At 62.9% G+C, this 13,202-nt stretch overlaps 1 protein-coding gene across 1 annotated transcript; it reads left to right on the forward strand.

The window, feature by feature from the left end:
• The first annotated feature begins 53 nt into the window (after positions 1-53).
• Positions 54-13,198, forward strand: DCST2 (DC-STAMP domain containing 2). The gene is given in 16 exon segments (XM_051858609.3): positions 54-321; positions 459-629; positions 956-1,057; positions 1,260-1,457; positions 1,722-1,787; positions 3,342-3,555; positions 3,628-3,785; positions 4,249-4,413; positions 5,317-5,484; positions 5,571-5,671; positions 6,352-6,482; positions 6,755-6,882; positions 7,142-7,235; positions 7,350-7,478; positions 12,966-13,140; positions 13,142-13,198. Coding segments are annotated over 16 exon segments (2,304 nt in total). The 3' UTR covers positions 13,178-13,198.
• Positions 13,199-13,202: the final 4 nt, after the last annotated feature.

Raw genomic sequence — 13,202 nt, forward strand, 5'->3', positions numbered from 1 at the left:
CACAGAGCCCGGTGGGCCTCCCGGGAGACGGGTGAACCTTGGCCCCAGCAGCCATGCCCAGAGTCAGGGAGGACGCTGCGCACTCCTGGGTGGCAGAGGAGCCCAGTCTGGCCCGGGCTGTGGTCCGCAGCACTGGGTGCTTCACGCTGGGCCTGATCTTGGCTACTGTCTACGGGCTCCTGGAGCTGCTGGTGGAGGGGCTGAGCCCCTGGGGCTGCCTGGTGGGCACCCTCACTGTGGGTGCCTTCCTCAGCCTGGGCATGGGTTTCTCCCGCCAGGTCCGCGCCACTGTGTTCCTGCTGCTGCCCCAGGCCTTCTCCAGTGAGCCTGGCACCCGGCGGGGCAGGTCCTGGGGCAGGAGGGCTGGGGGTGGGGTGCGGCTCCGGGACTAGGGGACTGTTCCGTAGGCTCCTGTTCCCGGCAGGGGTCCCGGTCACAAAGGCACCTGTGTCCCCTAGGGCAGGGCCGGATGCTGCTGCTGGTGGCCGCTTTTGGCTTGGTGCTGCAGGGGCCTTGTGCCAACACACTGCGGAACTTCACCCAGGCCAGCGAGGCTGTGGCCTGTGGGGCAGAGCTGGCCCTGAACCAGACTGCTGAGATGCTGGAGAGGGCCCGGCAGCCCCTCGTCAGTAAGGACCCCCCGCCTCTCCCGCTGGCCCTTGAGTCCCCTCACCCTGCATGCTCTGGGGTCCTTTGGCCCCACTGCTGTCTGCTGCTCTGGTATCTAACTTCAGAGGGTCCGGGGCAGGAAACGGAGTCTGGGCCTGGCCCGCCCCCACCCCCATCGTGGGTCTCTGGCCTCCTCCTCTGCCGGTGACCACAGCCCCCAAGACCTGAGCACCCAGACTCCCCAGTTCTGGGGAAAGTAGCTGTCTCTGCCCTCCCTGCCCAGGGGAAGTGCTGCCAAGGAGCCCCTAGAGGGGGAGCCTCCCAGAGCCCCTGCCCCCACCCTCAGGTGCCCTGCACAAGATTAAAGCGATTGCCCAGAGGGCCAAAGTGGTGGCCGACCGGGTGCGCAAGTTCTTTCGGGCCATCATGGACGGCGTGAAGCACGTGGGTGAGCATGTGGAGCGGATCCAGGTTGTTCCTTCCTCCTGGGGGGGAGGGTTCCAGGTGCACCCAGCCCCCCAGCCCCTCCTGAGGGGACACAGCCTAGGCAGGCCACACCCACAGGGCTCTGCTGCTGGTTGGCGGTCCTGGCCCCTGGGAAGAGGCTGAGGGGCTTGGGCCCTTGGTGCCAGCACCGTGGCTGTCCACAGCCAGGGCCCTGCGCAATGTGTGGTACTGGCTGCTGCACATCGGCGACGTGTGCAACGCAGAGCTGGGCAACCCGTATTCCAAGTGTGCGCGGGTCTTCGACAACGCCAAGGACAAGTGTGTGACAGTCATTCCCCGCGCCTACCACCTGTGCTACACACTCATGCCGTTCAAGCTCGTGCTCTGCGGACTTGCCAGCCGTGAGCGGGGCGGGGGGTGGGAATGTAGGGGTGGGGCGGGAGGGCAGGCCCGGGGGGCCCAGGGGGTGATGAACAGAGAGCCAGCAAGCACACTGGGCCTAGGACCTCTGGAGACAGCCGGTGGGAGACCAGTGGTGGGGTAGGGCCAAGGTTTCCAGCCAACGTGGAAGCCAATCGGAAGTGGAGAAGGCCCAGGGCCGGGAGGGGTGGGGGGGCGGGCCGCGTGTCCTCCCGGCTCCTGACTGCACTGTCTGTGGTTCTCAGTGGTCCAGGTGTTCTGCGTCATCCCTGAGTACATCCAGCCCTTCTTGCGCAAGACCATCGGCACCCGTGAGCAGCCCCTCCCCCGCCGCAGGCAGTGCCCCTGGGTGGTCTCCTTCCTCAGCCTGCTGCCGCTGCCAGTCTACCCCTACCCTGGGAGAGGGCCTCAGGAGGCCACCAGCCCAACGTCCACGTGGTCCCCACAGGAAAATGGAGGCCAGCAAGGGGAGGCGGCTCAGCAAAGATGGGCTGCAGAGCAGCGACCCTGCCCCCAGCCCAGGTCCCTGAGGTCGCTCATGGGCCAGGTGCACACTCAGGTGTGCAGGCTTGGTCCCCTGCGCAGTCCACCACACACCCACGCTCTGGGGGTTCCGGCTGCTCCCCAGGGACACCTCTGCCCCCCCCCGTCTCTCTCTGGCCCCCGACCCTGCTTCCCCAGGGACACCCCTGCCCCCCATCTGTCTGCTCCCCCTGCCCTGCTCCCCAGGGACACCCCTGCCCCCCATCTGTCTGCTCCCCCCGCCCTGCTCCCTCAGGGACACCCCTGCCCCCCATCTCTCTCTGCTCCCCCCGCCCTGCCCCCCATCTCTCTGCTCCCCCTACCCTGCTCCCCAGAGACACTCCTGCCCCCCCATCTCTCTGCTCTCCCCCTGCTCCCCCAGAGACACTCCTGCCCCCCCATCTCTCTGCTCTCCCCCTGCTCCCCCAGGGACACCCCTGCCCCCCATCTCTCTCTGCTCCCCCTGCCCTGCTCCCTAGGGACACCCCTGCCCCCCATCTCTCTGCTTCCCCCCTGCTCCCCCAGGGACACCCCTGCCCCCATCTCTCTCTGCTCCCCCTGCCCTGCCCCCCATCTCTCTGCTCCCCCTGCCCCCCATCTCTCTGCTCCCCCTGCCCTGCTCCCCAGGGACACCCCTGCCCCCCATCTCTCTCTGCTCCCCCCACCCTGCTCCCACAGGGATACCCCTGCCCCCCATCTCTCTGCTCCCCCTGCCCTGCTCCCCAGGGACACCCCTGCCCCCCATCTCTCTCTGCTCCCCCCACCCTGCTCCCACAGGGATACCCCTGCCCCCCATCTCTCTGCTCCCCCCTGCTCCCCCAGGGACACCCCTGCCCCCATCTCTCTCTGCTCCCCCCACCCTGCTCCCTCAGGGACACCCCTGCCCCCCATCTCTCTGCTCCCCCCTGCTCCCTCAGGGACACCCCTGCCCCCCATCTCTCTGCTTCCCCGGCCCTGTTCCCACAGGGACACCCCTGCCCCCCATCTCTCTGCTCCCCCGGCCCTGTTCCCACAGGGACACCCCTGCCCCCCATCTCTCTGCTCCCCCGCCCTGCTCCCCAGGGAACCCCTGTCCCCCATCTCTCTGCTCCCCCCCTGCTTCCCCAGGGACACCCCTGCCCCCCATCTCTCTCTGCTCCCCCTGCCCTGCTCCCCAGGGAACCCCTGCCCCCCATCTCTCTGCTCCCCCCTGCTCCCCCAGGGACACCCCTGTCCCCCATCTCTCTCTGCTCCCCACTGCTCCTCCAGGGACACCCCTGCCCCCCATCTCTTTCTGCTCCCCCCTGCTCCCCCAGGGACACCCCTGCCCCCTTCCTGACTCTGCTTCCTCCCCGGGGCCCCAGCTGTGATGGAGCTGATTAACCGGGTGCGCAGGGAGTTTGAGTTCAACATGACGGCCACGCACTACTTCTCTGTGGATCTCAATGCCTCGAGGAGCCTGTCGCAGGTGGCCTTGGACTTGCAGGAGGCTGTCAGCCTGAAGCTCTACCACATCCGGGAGGTGCTGGCGCTGATGGGCTACACCATGCCTCTGCTGATCACGCTTCTGTACCTCCAGTGAGCACTGCGGGGCCTGCGGTGCGGACGGGCTGCGGGCGGCGGGCTGCTCAGGGTGCTCTCCACCCCCAGGGCCCTGTTTTACCGGTACTGTTACCTGAACTGGGACGATTTTGACAACGTCTACATCACCAAGCGATTCCTGCGCATGGAGGCCGTCCGCTCCCTGGCGGGGCTGCCCACGGTGTTGCCGCTCAGTGCCCATGAGGCCGGACGCTACATCCAGCCCGGTGTGGGCCCCGAGCATGGGGCGGGAGGCCAGGGCTCCCCCAACTCCAGGCAGGCTTGGTGCAGGGCCAGAGGGAGGTGCCATGACCCAGGCCCTAAGGACATGTCAGGCTAGGGGGAGCCCTCAGGAGTGGGAGGCAGGGAGTGGACAGGGAGCAAAGGAAGGGAAGCAGGGAGGGGGCGGCTCTCTGGGCAGGGAGTGCAAATGAAAGGGAACCTGGATGCAGGGGGAGGGGCAAGAGTGATCCTGGTGCAGGGGAGGAGGAGGGAAGGGAAGGTGTGCCTGCACCTCCAGCGCGTGGGGGTGGGGTGGGGGACGCCCTGCCCGTGGGTCCTCCCAGCTGCCTTCCTCCCCTCTTCCAGATGAGCAAACAGGCCTAGGCAGGGGCAGGTACCCTCCCCAGGGGCTGGGGTCCAAGGGGAGGGGCACGGGGCGCGGCCTTCTGACCAGCGCAGTGCTCGCAGGTTCCATCTTCCTGTCCCGATGGGAGCAGGTGTTCTACATCCTGGACACCTTCAGCCTCATGCGCCACCTCCTCCTGGTCCTGCTCCTGGTCTTCCTGGACTACTCCGTCTTCTGGGTGCTCGACCTGGCCCGGTACCAGCTGCAGGGAGAGGTCGTGGCCCGCAGTGAGTGCCTGCACCTGCACCTCCCAGCCTCCCCTCATCCCGAGGGGTGGCCCGAGTGTCCCCAAGTCACCACCCACGCCCTTCTTCCGACTGCCTGGTAATACCTGTGTGCAGGTCAAGGTCACGGCACGACAGAGCAAAGACAGAAGCTCCGCCGGAGTCCCACCGGCCTGGCTTCGAGTCCCAGCTCTGTCGTCTGTCAGGCGGGTTTCTCCATCTGAGCGCTGGGATCTTCGTAAGAGACAAAGGAAACTGTGTGTCCAGTGGCCGCTAGGGCCACAACGGCAGCGTGCCACCAGCCGGCCGAGGAAGGTCGTTGTCCCAACTCTGCGAGCCAGGGCTCCTGGAGCACAGCAGCAAAACACAGAAACCCCCCAAGAGCAGAGCAGTCCCGGGCCTGCGGCCAGTACTCAGGCCGTGATTCAAAGGAGCTCTTCCTGGGGTGGGCGCTTGGCACAGCACTTAGAATGCTGTCTCCTTTATCAGAGTGCCTAGGTCCCCGGCTCTGCTTATGACCCAGCTTCCTGCTAATGTGCACCCCGGGAGACAACAGGTGATGGCTCAGTTACTTGGGTCCCTGCCACCCGCGTGGGAAGATGAGCTCTGGCTGGTGTGAGCACCTGGGGAGTTAATGGGTGGATAGGAACTCTGTCTCCTCTGTGTCCCTTTGCCTTTCAAATAACTTACAACACACTACTAACACAGTAAGTGTTTCTGGGTGCTCATGGAGGCAGAGGGTGCACTGACAGACTGCTGAGGTCATCTCAGACCTGTGGCCTGGGCGGGTGGACCAGACACCAGTGGGATAGGGCGCGGGAGGGGCAGGGCAGGCTTCCGCCAGCCACCCTCCAGAGGACGTGGGCACCTGCCGCGAGTGTCCCTCACACAGTGTCCCTGTGCCAGGCCCCGTGTTAGTGTCCATAACCGTGGAGGGAGTTGGCTACACCGGCACTATCTACCGTGACCTGGTGTCGGCATTCGATGTCCTACAACAAGGCAACATCAGCATCTTGTCCCGGCGCTGCCTCCTTCATCCCTCGGAGCCCGACACCACTGGTTACATAGTCATCGGTATCAGCCACAGCCCCGAGGGCGAGGGAGCCCAGAATAGTGGGCTGTGGGGGCTGGGCGAGGCTCACAGCCCCGTGTGCTCCCAGGTGCCATGTATGGCCTGTGCTTCTTTGTCACTCTGTGTGGCCACTACGTCAGTCGGCTGCGGCGGCTCATCTGTGCCTCCTACTACCCATCCCGGGAGCAGGTGAGGCCCCCACCACCCGCCCTGCCCCTCCCCAGGGGGCTGAGCTCCCAGCCAGCTGGCTTGGCTTCGAGAGCTTGGAGTTCTTCCGCAACCCCTGTCCTCTCTCCTCTGGTGGCAATCCACAGCAGGTTACCCGGACTGCGGGTCGCTAGGCCCCGGAGCGGGCTGGGAGAAATGGTGCCTCCTGGGGCAGGGCTGCCCAAGCCAGAGCTTGCTCCAGACTTGGGCTAAAACCATGGCAGGGCAGGGGTGGGGCTGCCGGAAGCAGGGTGAGCAGGTGGAGATGTGAATGGAGACTCGCTGTGTGACGGCTCACTTACTGAGCACCTACCAGGCGCCAGGCGCTGTGCTCCTCTCCAAGGACCCCAGGAGGAGCCCGGCAGTCACATCTACAGGCAGGCCCTTGGACAGGCTTTTCACGTGACGTTATGATTTAAATAGTGCTTTTGCTGAGGAATGAATAAAGAGCTGTGGGAACTCAGAGCAGGGAGAGGGTCGCTCTGTCTGGGGAAGTCCCAGGGGCTTCCTGGAGGAAGGGGAGCTGCAGCCAAGCCTCAAAGGAGTCACAGGAGCTGGAGGGAAGGAAAGGACGGGGAGCGGAGATGGGTGCAGAGGGCCTTTCAGGCTGACGTCACGTCCAGGATCAAGTGGGGTGCCATCCCTCACCTCCCCCGTCTCAGGAGAGGATTATCTACCTCTACAACGTACTTCTGAGTCGCCGGACCAGCCTGTTGGATGCGCTGCACCGCACAGTGAGGCGGCGTGCGGCTGACCACAGCCGTGGCAGCGTCCTCCAAGTGCTGGCCAGCTGGTGAGCCCACTGGCCTTCCCTGCAGGCGGAGGTGAGAGGGGACAGGAAAAGAGCCAGGGGTCAGAGCGGACCAGTGTCCTCCCGAAGTGTCAAGGGTTTAGTTGAAGAGTGTCCATGCCACACTGTTCATTCCTGGAGGAGAGGGGATGGGTTTCAGGGTAGGCAGTGCAGGGAGGAAGGGGGATGTGGCAGTCAGAGGGGGAGGCAGGAAGGCCCCCGAGGCCAAGCTGGAGGGCCTGGCCTGCTTAGCAGCTGCAAACCCCTCTCCTCAGGTGCCCCTGCCTGAGCCCGATTGCCAACCACTACCGGCGGCGCCAGGCCTACTGCCTGGGCTGCGGACAGTCCCAGGACGATGGGGACATGGAGGACTTTGTGTCCTGCAGCACCCCCGGCTGCCGCGGTGAGATCCCTGGGCAGGGGCCTCTCCCCACTGGGGCTCACCATCCGGGCACATGATCTTGGCTGCGGCCCCCTCCCTGTGTGGCAGTCCCCAGGGCCCCCAGGGAGTGCCTTTTCTCCCCGCTGTGGACAGGAGCTGTACGCCAGGCCACCACAGCAGCTCCCTGGTGTGCGCACTGTCAGGGATGCTCCCAGCAAGGGTGGCACAGGGCGTGGTGGGGTAGGCTCAGGCTCCCCCTCTCTGTCCTGGCCGCCCTCAGGCCTCTACTGCCATACCTGCTTCCGCCTCCTGGACAACACCTGCTCCGTGTGCACGGCTCCCCTCTCCTACCAGGGGGACCTGGAGCTGGAGCTGTGAGTGCTCAGGCGAGGTGGGGTGGCTGGAGTCTGTGGCAGCATCGAGAGGGGCCGCCCTCCCCCCGCCCTCCCCCGGGGACACCGGGTTCCTGAGACCGGGAACTTGTTCAGGGACTCCAGTGACGAGGAAGGCCCCCGGCTCTGGCTGGCTGCCGCTGGGAGGAAAGACCCCGAGGAGGAGCGGCGGCTGCGGCAGCAGCTCCAGGAAGCCCTTGGCGGGGAGTCCAGCTCCGAGTCCAGGTGAGCGCGAGGCGGAAGGAGCTGCCCCTGGCAGCCCGGAGGGGAGGGGCGTCGTGTGCACGGAGGGCTTCCTGGGTGCCTGGACTGGGGGTGGACAGGAGGGAAGGAGCTGAGGTTTGCAGAGTGCTGGGGTGGGGCGGAGGGAAGGGGGGTGACATCACTTAGGTCACAACAGCATGGGGAACAGCCGGATAAAGGAGCAGAGCACACCCCACGAGGACAGGGGGTGCATTAGAGAGGTGGAAACACACCGGGCTGGGGGCACTCTGCGTCTTGTGGGCTGAGAAGCGGAGGGTAGCATTCCAGGGAAGGCCTGGACAATGTGACACATTCAGGACGGTAAATAAAGGCGGGGGGTGGGGGGGGGCGCCAGGCTGGAGGTCCTGCCTGCCTGGGAGGTGGATTTGGAAGCTGAGCTGGGGGCAGGGAGGGGCAGGTGGGGAGGTGGGCTAGCACCGCGGATTGAAGCTGCCGGGCTGGGAAGAGCCGGTGTCCCGTTTGCCATCAGCAGAGGAGGCAGAACTGAGGCTGGCTGGAGCAGGAAGGGAGAGGACGCTCTCCCAGGCGCGCGGGGGTGGGGGGGGGCAGTCACGCCCGCCCGCCACAGGCCCAGGAGCTGAGAGCCACGGGGATTTCTCTGCTTGGCCAAAGATGGGTTCTGGGAGAGAGGGCGGCCCAATTTGAGATCTTTGAGGAGGTTATCTGTAGGGCAGCCAGCTGGGGATGCCCCGGGGCGGTGGGAAGGGGGCAGGGCTCTGGGCTGGAGGTGTCTTTTGGGCGGCTGTTGACTTAGAGAGAGGAAGAACTAGATCCTCCTGGCGGAGGACGGGGCCAGAGAGAGAAGACGGCCAGGGACAGAACCCTGAGGAGCTCAATCACAAGCAGAGGGTGGGGGTGGGGCTGAGAAAGGGGGGGGGGCAGCCTGGAGCCAGGACGGCTATGAGATGGTCCGGAACCATCGCTGGGTGGCTTTTGGGAATGTTTTAAAAATATTTATTTATTTATTTGAGGAGAGAAAGGGACCACTCTTACCTGCTGGTTTGTTCCTGGCGTGCTTGCAACAGCCGGAGCTAAAGCTGGGAGCTTGGGAACTTCATCCACATGTCCTGGGGTGGGGGTTTCAGTTCGGTGGGTTAAAACACTGCTTGGAGGCCGGCACCGCGGCTCACTAGGCTAATCCTCCGCCTTGCGGCACCGGCACACCGGGTTCTAGTCCCGGTCGGGGCACCAGATTCTGTCTCGGTTGCCCCTCTTCCAGGCCAGCTCTCTGCTGTGGCCACGGAGTGCAGTGGAGGATGGCCCAAGTGCTTGGGCCCTGCACCCCATGGGAGACCAGGATAAGTACCTGGCTCCTGCCATCAGATCGGCGCGGTGCACTGGTTGCAGCGCGCCGGCCGCGGCGGCCATTGGAGGGTGAACCAACGGCAAAAGGAAGACCTTTCTCTCTGTCTCTCTCTCTCACTGTACACTCTGCCTGTCAAAAAACAAAAACAAAAAAACAAACAAAAACAAAACAAAACAAAAAACACTGCTTGGGGTGCCTGTACCCCATGTTGGACTGCCTGGGATAGGGTCCTGCCTCTGCTTCCAATCCAGCTGCCTATGGATGTGCACCCTGGGAGGCCGCAGGTGACAGCTCATATACTTGGGTCCCTGCCACCCACGTGGGAGACCCGGATGGATTTCCTGGGCTCAGCCCCAGCTGCATGTGAGGAGCCAATAAGCTGATGAACAAAATCTCCCTGTTGTTCTGCCTTCCAGATAAATAAATAAATTTAAAAAACTTACACACACAGCCGGCGCCGTGGCTCAATAGGCTAATCCTCCACCTTGCGGCGCCGGCACACCGGGTTCTAGACCCGGTTGGGGCGCCGGATTCTGTCCCGGTTGCCCCTCTTCCAGGCCAGCTCTCTGCTATGGCCAGGGAGTGCAGTGGAGGATGGCCCAGGTGCTTGGGCCCTGCACCCCATGGGAGACCAGGAAAAGCACCTGGATCCTGGCTCCTGCCATCGGATCAGCGCGGTGCGCCGGCTGCAGCGGCGGCCATTGGAGGGTGAACCAACGGCAAAGGAAGACCTTTCTCTCTGTCTCTCTCTCTCACTGTCCACTCTGCCCGTCAAAAATTAAAAAAAAAAAAAAAAAAAAAAAAAAAAAAAAAAAACTTACACACACACACATAGACAAAGGAGGTCTCCTATGTGGGTGGCAGGGACCTAATTCCTGAGCCATCACCACTGCCTCCCAGGGCCCGCACTGGCCAAGCCGGAGTTAGGAAGCTGGTTCCAAACCCAGTTGCTACACGTACCTTACGCACAGGCTAACCACCTCCTCCTGTGGGAAGCTTTCAAGGCCAGCCTCCAGCCATGGTGGGTTGAGGAGCGGGTGGCACAGAGGACTCAGACGTGGGGGCCAGCGTGGCAGCGCGGCAGGTAGGCTGCTGCTGGTGACGCCAGCATCCTGTATAGCAGCATTGCTCTTCCCATCCAGCTCCTTGCTAACGCGCCCTGGGAAGCAGACGACGGCCCCCGTCTTTGTCTCCCTGCCACCCACCTGGGAGACCAGGATGGAGTTGCTGGCTCCTGGCTTTAGCCAGGCCTACCCTTTAGCTGTTGCGGCCATATAGGAAGTGAACCAGTGAATGGGAGATCTCTCCTTGTCTCTACCTCTCTGGCACTCTGCCTTTCCAACACATTAGTCTTTACAAAAAGAAGGAGGAGGAAGAGGAAGAGGAGGAGGAGGAAGAGGAGAAGAAGAAAAGGAAGCTTGGGGGCCAGCACTTTGGCCTAGCCGGTAAAGCCACCACCTGCAGTGCCAGCGTCCCATATGCACGCCGGTTCAAATCTTGGCTGCTCCACTTCCGATCCAGCTCTCTGCTGTGGCCTGGGAAAGCAGTGGAGGATGGCCCAAGTCCTTGGGCCTCTGCGCCTGCATGGGAGACCCTGATGAAGCTCCTGGCTCCTGGCTTCAAATGGGCCCAGCTCCATCCATTGCAGCCATCTGGGAGTGAACCAGCAGATGGAAGACCTTTCTTACTCTCTCTGCTTCTGCCTCTCTGTAACTCTGCCTTTCAACAATCTTTAAAAAGGAAGGAAGGGGATGGCGCTGCGGCTCACTAGGCTAATCCTCTGCCTGCGGTGCCGGCACACCGGGTTCTAGTCCCGGTTGGGGCACCGGATTCTGTCCCGGTTGCCCCCCTTCCAGGCCAGCTCTCTGCTGTGGCCAGGGAGTGCAGTGGAGGATGGCCCAAGTGCTTGGGCCCTGCACCCCATGGGAGACCAGGAGAAGCACCTGGCTCCTGGCTTCGGATCAGCACGATGCACTGGCCACAGCGTGCTGGCCGTGGCGGCCGTTGGAGGATGAACCAACAGCAAAAAAGGAAGACCTTTCTCTCTGTCTCTGTCCACTCTGCCTGTCAATAAATAAATAAATAGGAAGGAAGGAAGGGAAAGCTTGGTGATGAAGAAGAGGAAGGAGTCAGCCTTACACGACAGAGCTTGAAGGGGACCCAGCATTAAAAGACTTTATTTTTACATTTTTATTTATTTTCATGACAGAGTCAGACACAAGAGAGGGAGAAGCATTTCCCACCTGCCGACTCACTGCTCAGATGCCCACAACAGCCAGGGCTGGGCCAGGCCAAAGCTTGGAGACAAGAACTCCATCTGGTCTCCCATGTGGGCAGCAGGGGCCCAAGTACTTGAGCCATCACCTGCCACCTTCCAGGGTGCGCATCTGCAGGAGACTGGAGAGGAAGTAGAGCTGGGGCTCGAACCCAGGCACTCTGGCACGGAACGCGATGTTCCCAGATGGGCTCAACGGCTGCCCCTCCAAGATCTTTCCATATGCAAGCATAGGAAGACTGAGCATTTAAGAAGTGGACGAAAGCGCACTATCAGGGGAGGGCTGGGTCCCAGGGCCAGATGGACAAGATGGCCTTCGAGACCAGCAGGCTGGCCCCAGGCAGGAGGGGAGCTCCAGACTCCTGTGTGCCAAGCTGAGCCTACTGGAGCGGGTGGCCTGGCCTTTCTCAGGGGAGTAGGAGGTGAGGGCACCTGCTGAGACAGCAAAAGGGTGGCTGGGAGTGGAATAAAGGTTTCAAGGAGTGGGTGGCGGAGGCGGAAATACCTGCTTAGGGGAGTGTGCAAATAAGCCAGTGAGGGAGGCCCCAGTGATGTTGGGACCCATAACCTGCTGTCTGTGCCTGGTTACGTGGTTTTCTCGGACAAATGTGGCAGCCACGGACAGGATCTGAATGCTGATGGCTTTTCCTGGGCAGCTCAGGGGAAGGACGAGATGGGGGAGAGAATTGGGCATCTAGGAAGCACCTGAGATGACTGGCCTGGGGCCAGGGGGAGGAGCTGAGGAGCCAGGGCAGTCTGGCCAGGGTCTGTGTGCTGATGAGATGTGAGAGCAGGGCCAGTGGCCAGGAGGGAGAGCCGGCCCCACGAGGGTGGGGGGCTTGAGGACGGCCATGTCACAGCCACGCAGCCAGAGGAGAGAGCCAGTGAGTAGCCAAGCAGAAGAGGACCTGGGCAGTGGGGGGGAGTGGTGCTGTGGCTTAGTGGGTAAAGCCGCCACCTGCAGTGCCGGCATCCCATATGAGCACTGGTTCTAGTCCCAGCTGCTCCACTTCTGATCCAGCTCTCTGCTACGGCCTGGGAAATCAGTAGAAGATGGCTCAAGTCCTTGGGCCCCTGCACCCGCGTGGGAGACCCAGAGAAAACTCCTGGCTCCTGGCATCAGATCAGCACAGCTCCGACCGCTGTGGCCATCTGGGGAGTGAACCAGCAGATGGAAGACCTCTTTCTCTGCTTCTTCTCTGTGTAACTCTGACTTTCATATAAATAAATCTTACAAAAAAGGAAAAAAAAAAAAAGAGAGAGAGAGGAGGACTGGGGGCAGAGGCGACGGTCATTCATCAGAGCCAAGGAGGTTAAGGACGGAAAGGCCAGCGTGGGGTGGGTCCTCCATGGGGAGGCAGCCAGGCCACGCTGGTGGCCAGCAAGCCCAGGGCAGGCACCTTGGGTGGATGCGGCCAAGCGTCGGGGAGGCCTGGTGAGACACGCAACACCAGGGCTGTCACTGCTGTGACAGCGGAGGCTTTGAACAAACACCAGGGGCCAGCTGTGTCTGAGATGGGTAAGCCGCCTCCAACTTGGGAGGATTGCAAAGAAAACTGTCCAGTGGGCACATTCCAGCGTGAACGGGGCCCTAGAGGCCGCACTCTGCAGAGGGGCTCAGGGGAAGCAGCGCTGTCTTCCGGGAGCTTCCAAAGAGCCCTGAGAGTCCCAGGCTGGGTCAGCACAGGGGCAGCTGGAGCCTGAGCAGTTCTGACGGCAGAGCTCACCAGCGGGTCTGCCCTCCCTGGTGCAGCCCTCAGCACCAGCCGAGAACCAGAAGCTCCCAACAGCCACCAGCTGGTGTGCCCAGTGCACCTGTGAAAACAGACGCTTGGTGACTGGGCTGCCTCCTTTCTCTCTCCCCTAGTGACCTGGATGAAGAGCAGGGACCTCGGCAGAGGAGGCACAGGCAGCACCCCCTGACCGAAGGCTACCAGTCTGCCGGTGTCCCCACGGCGCCTGAGCCCCACAGACCACCCCCCAAACCCTCTGCCCTCAAGGCGGCCCCCTCCGCAGCTTCAGAACCCCCAGTCCCTCTAGCTTCCACCTCCCACTCCTCCTGATCCCTCCCACCCCTAAAATAAAAGAACCAAAAGTGGACACA

The sequence above is a fragment of the Oryctolagus cuniculus genome, chromosome 7 (assembly GCF_051225735.1).
Source record: "Oryctolagus cuniculus isolate XC-2025 breed Fujian yellow rabbit chromosome 7, ASM5122573v1, whole genome shotgun sequence".
Classification (NCBI taxonomy): Eukaryota; Metazoa; Chordata; class Mammalia; order Lagomorpha; family Leporidae; genus Oryctolagus; species Oryctolagus cuniculus.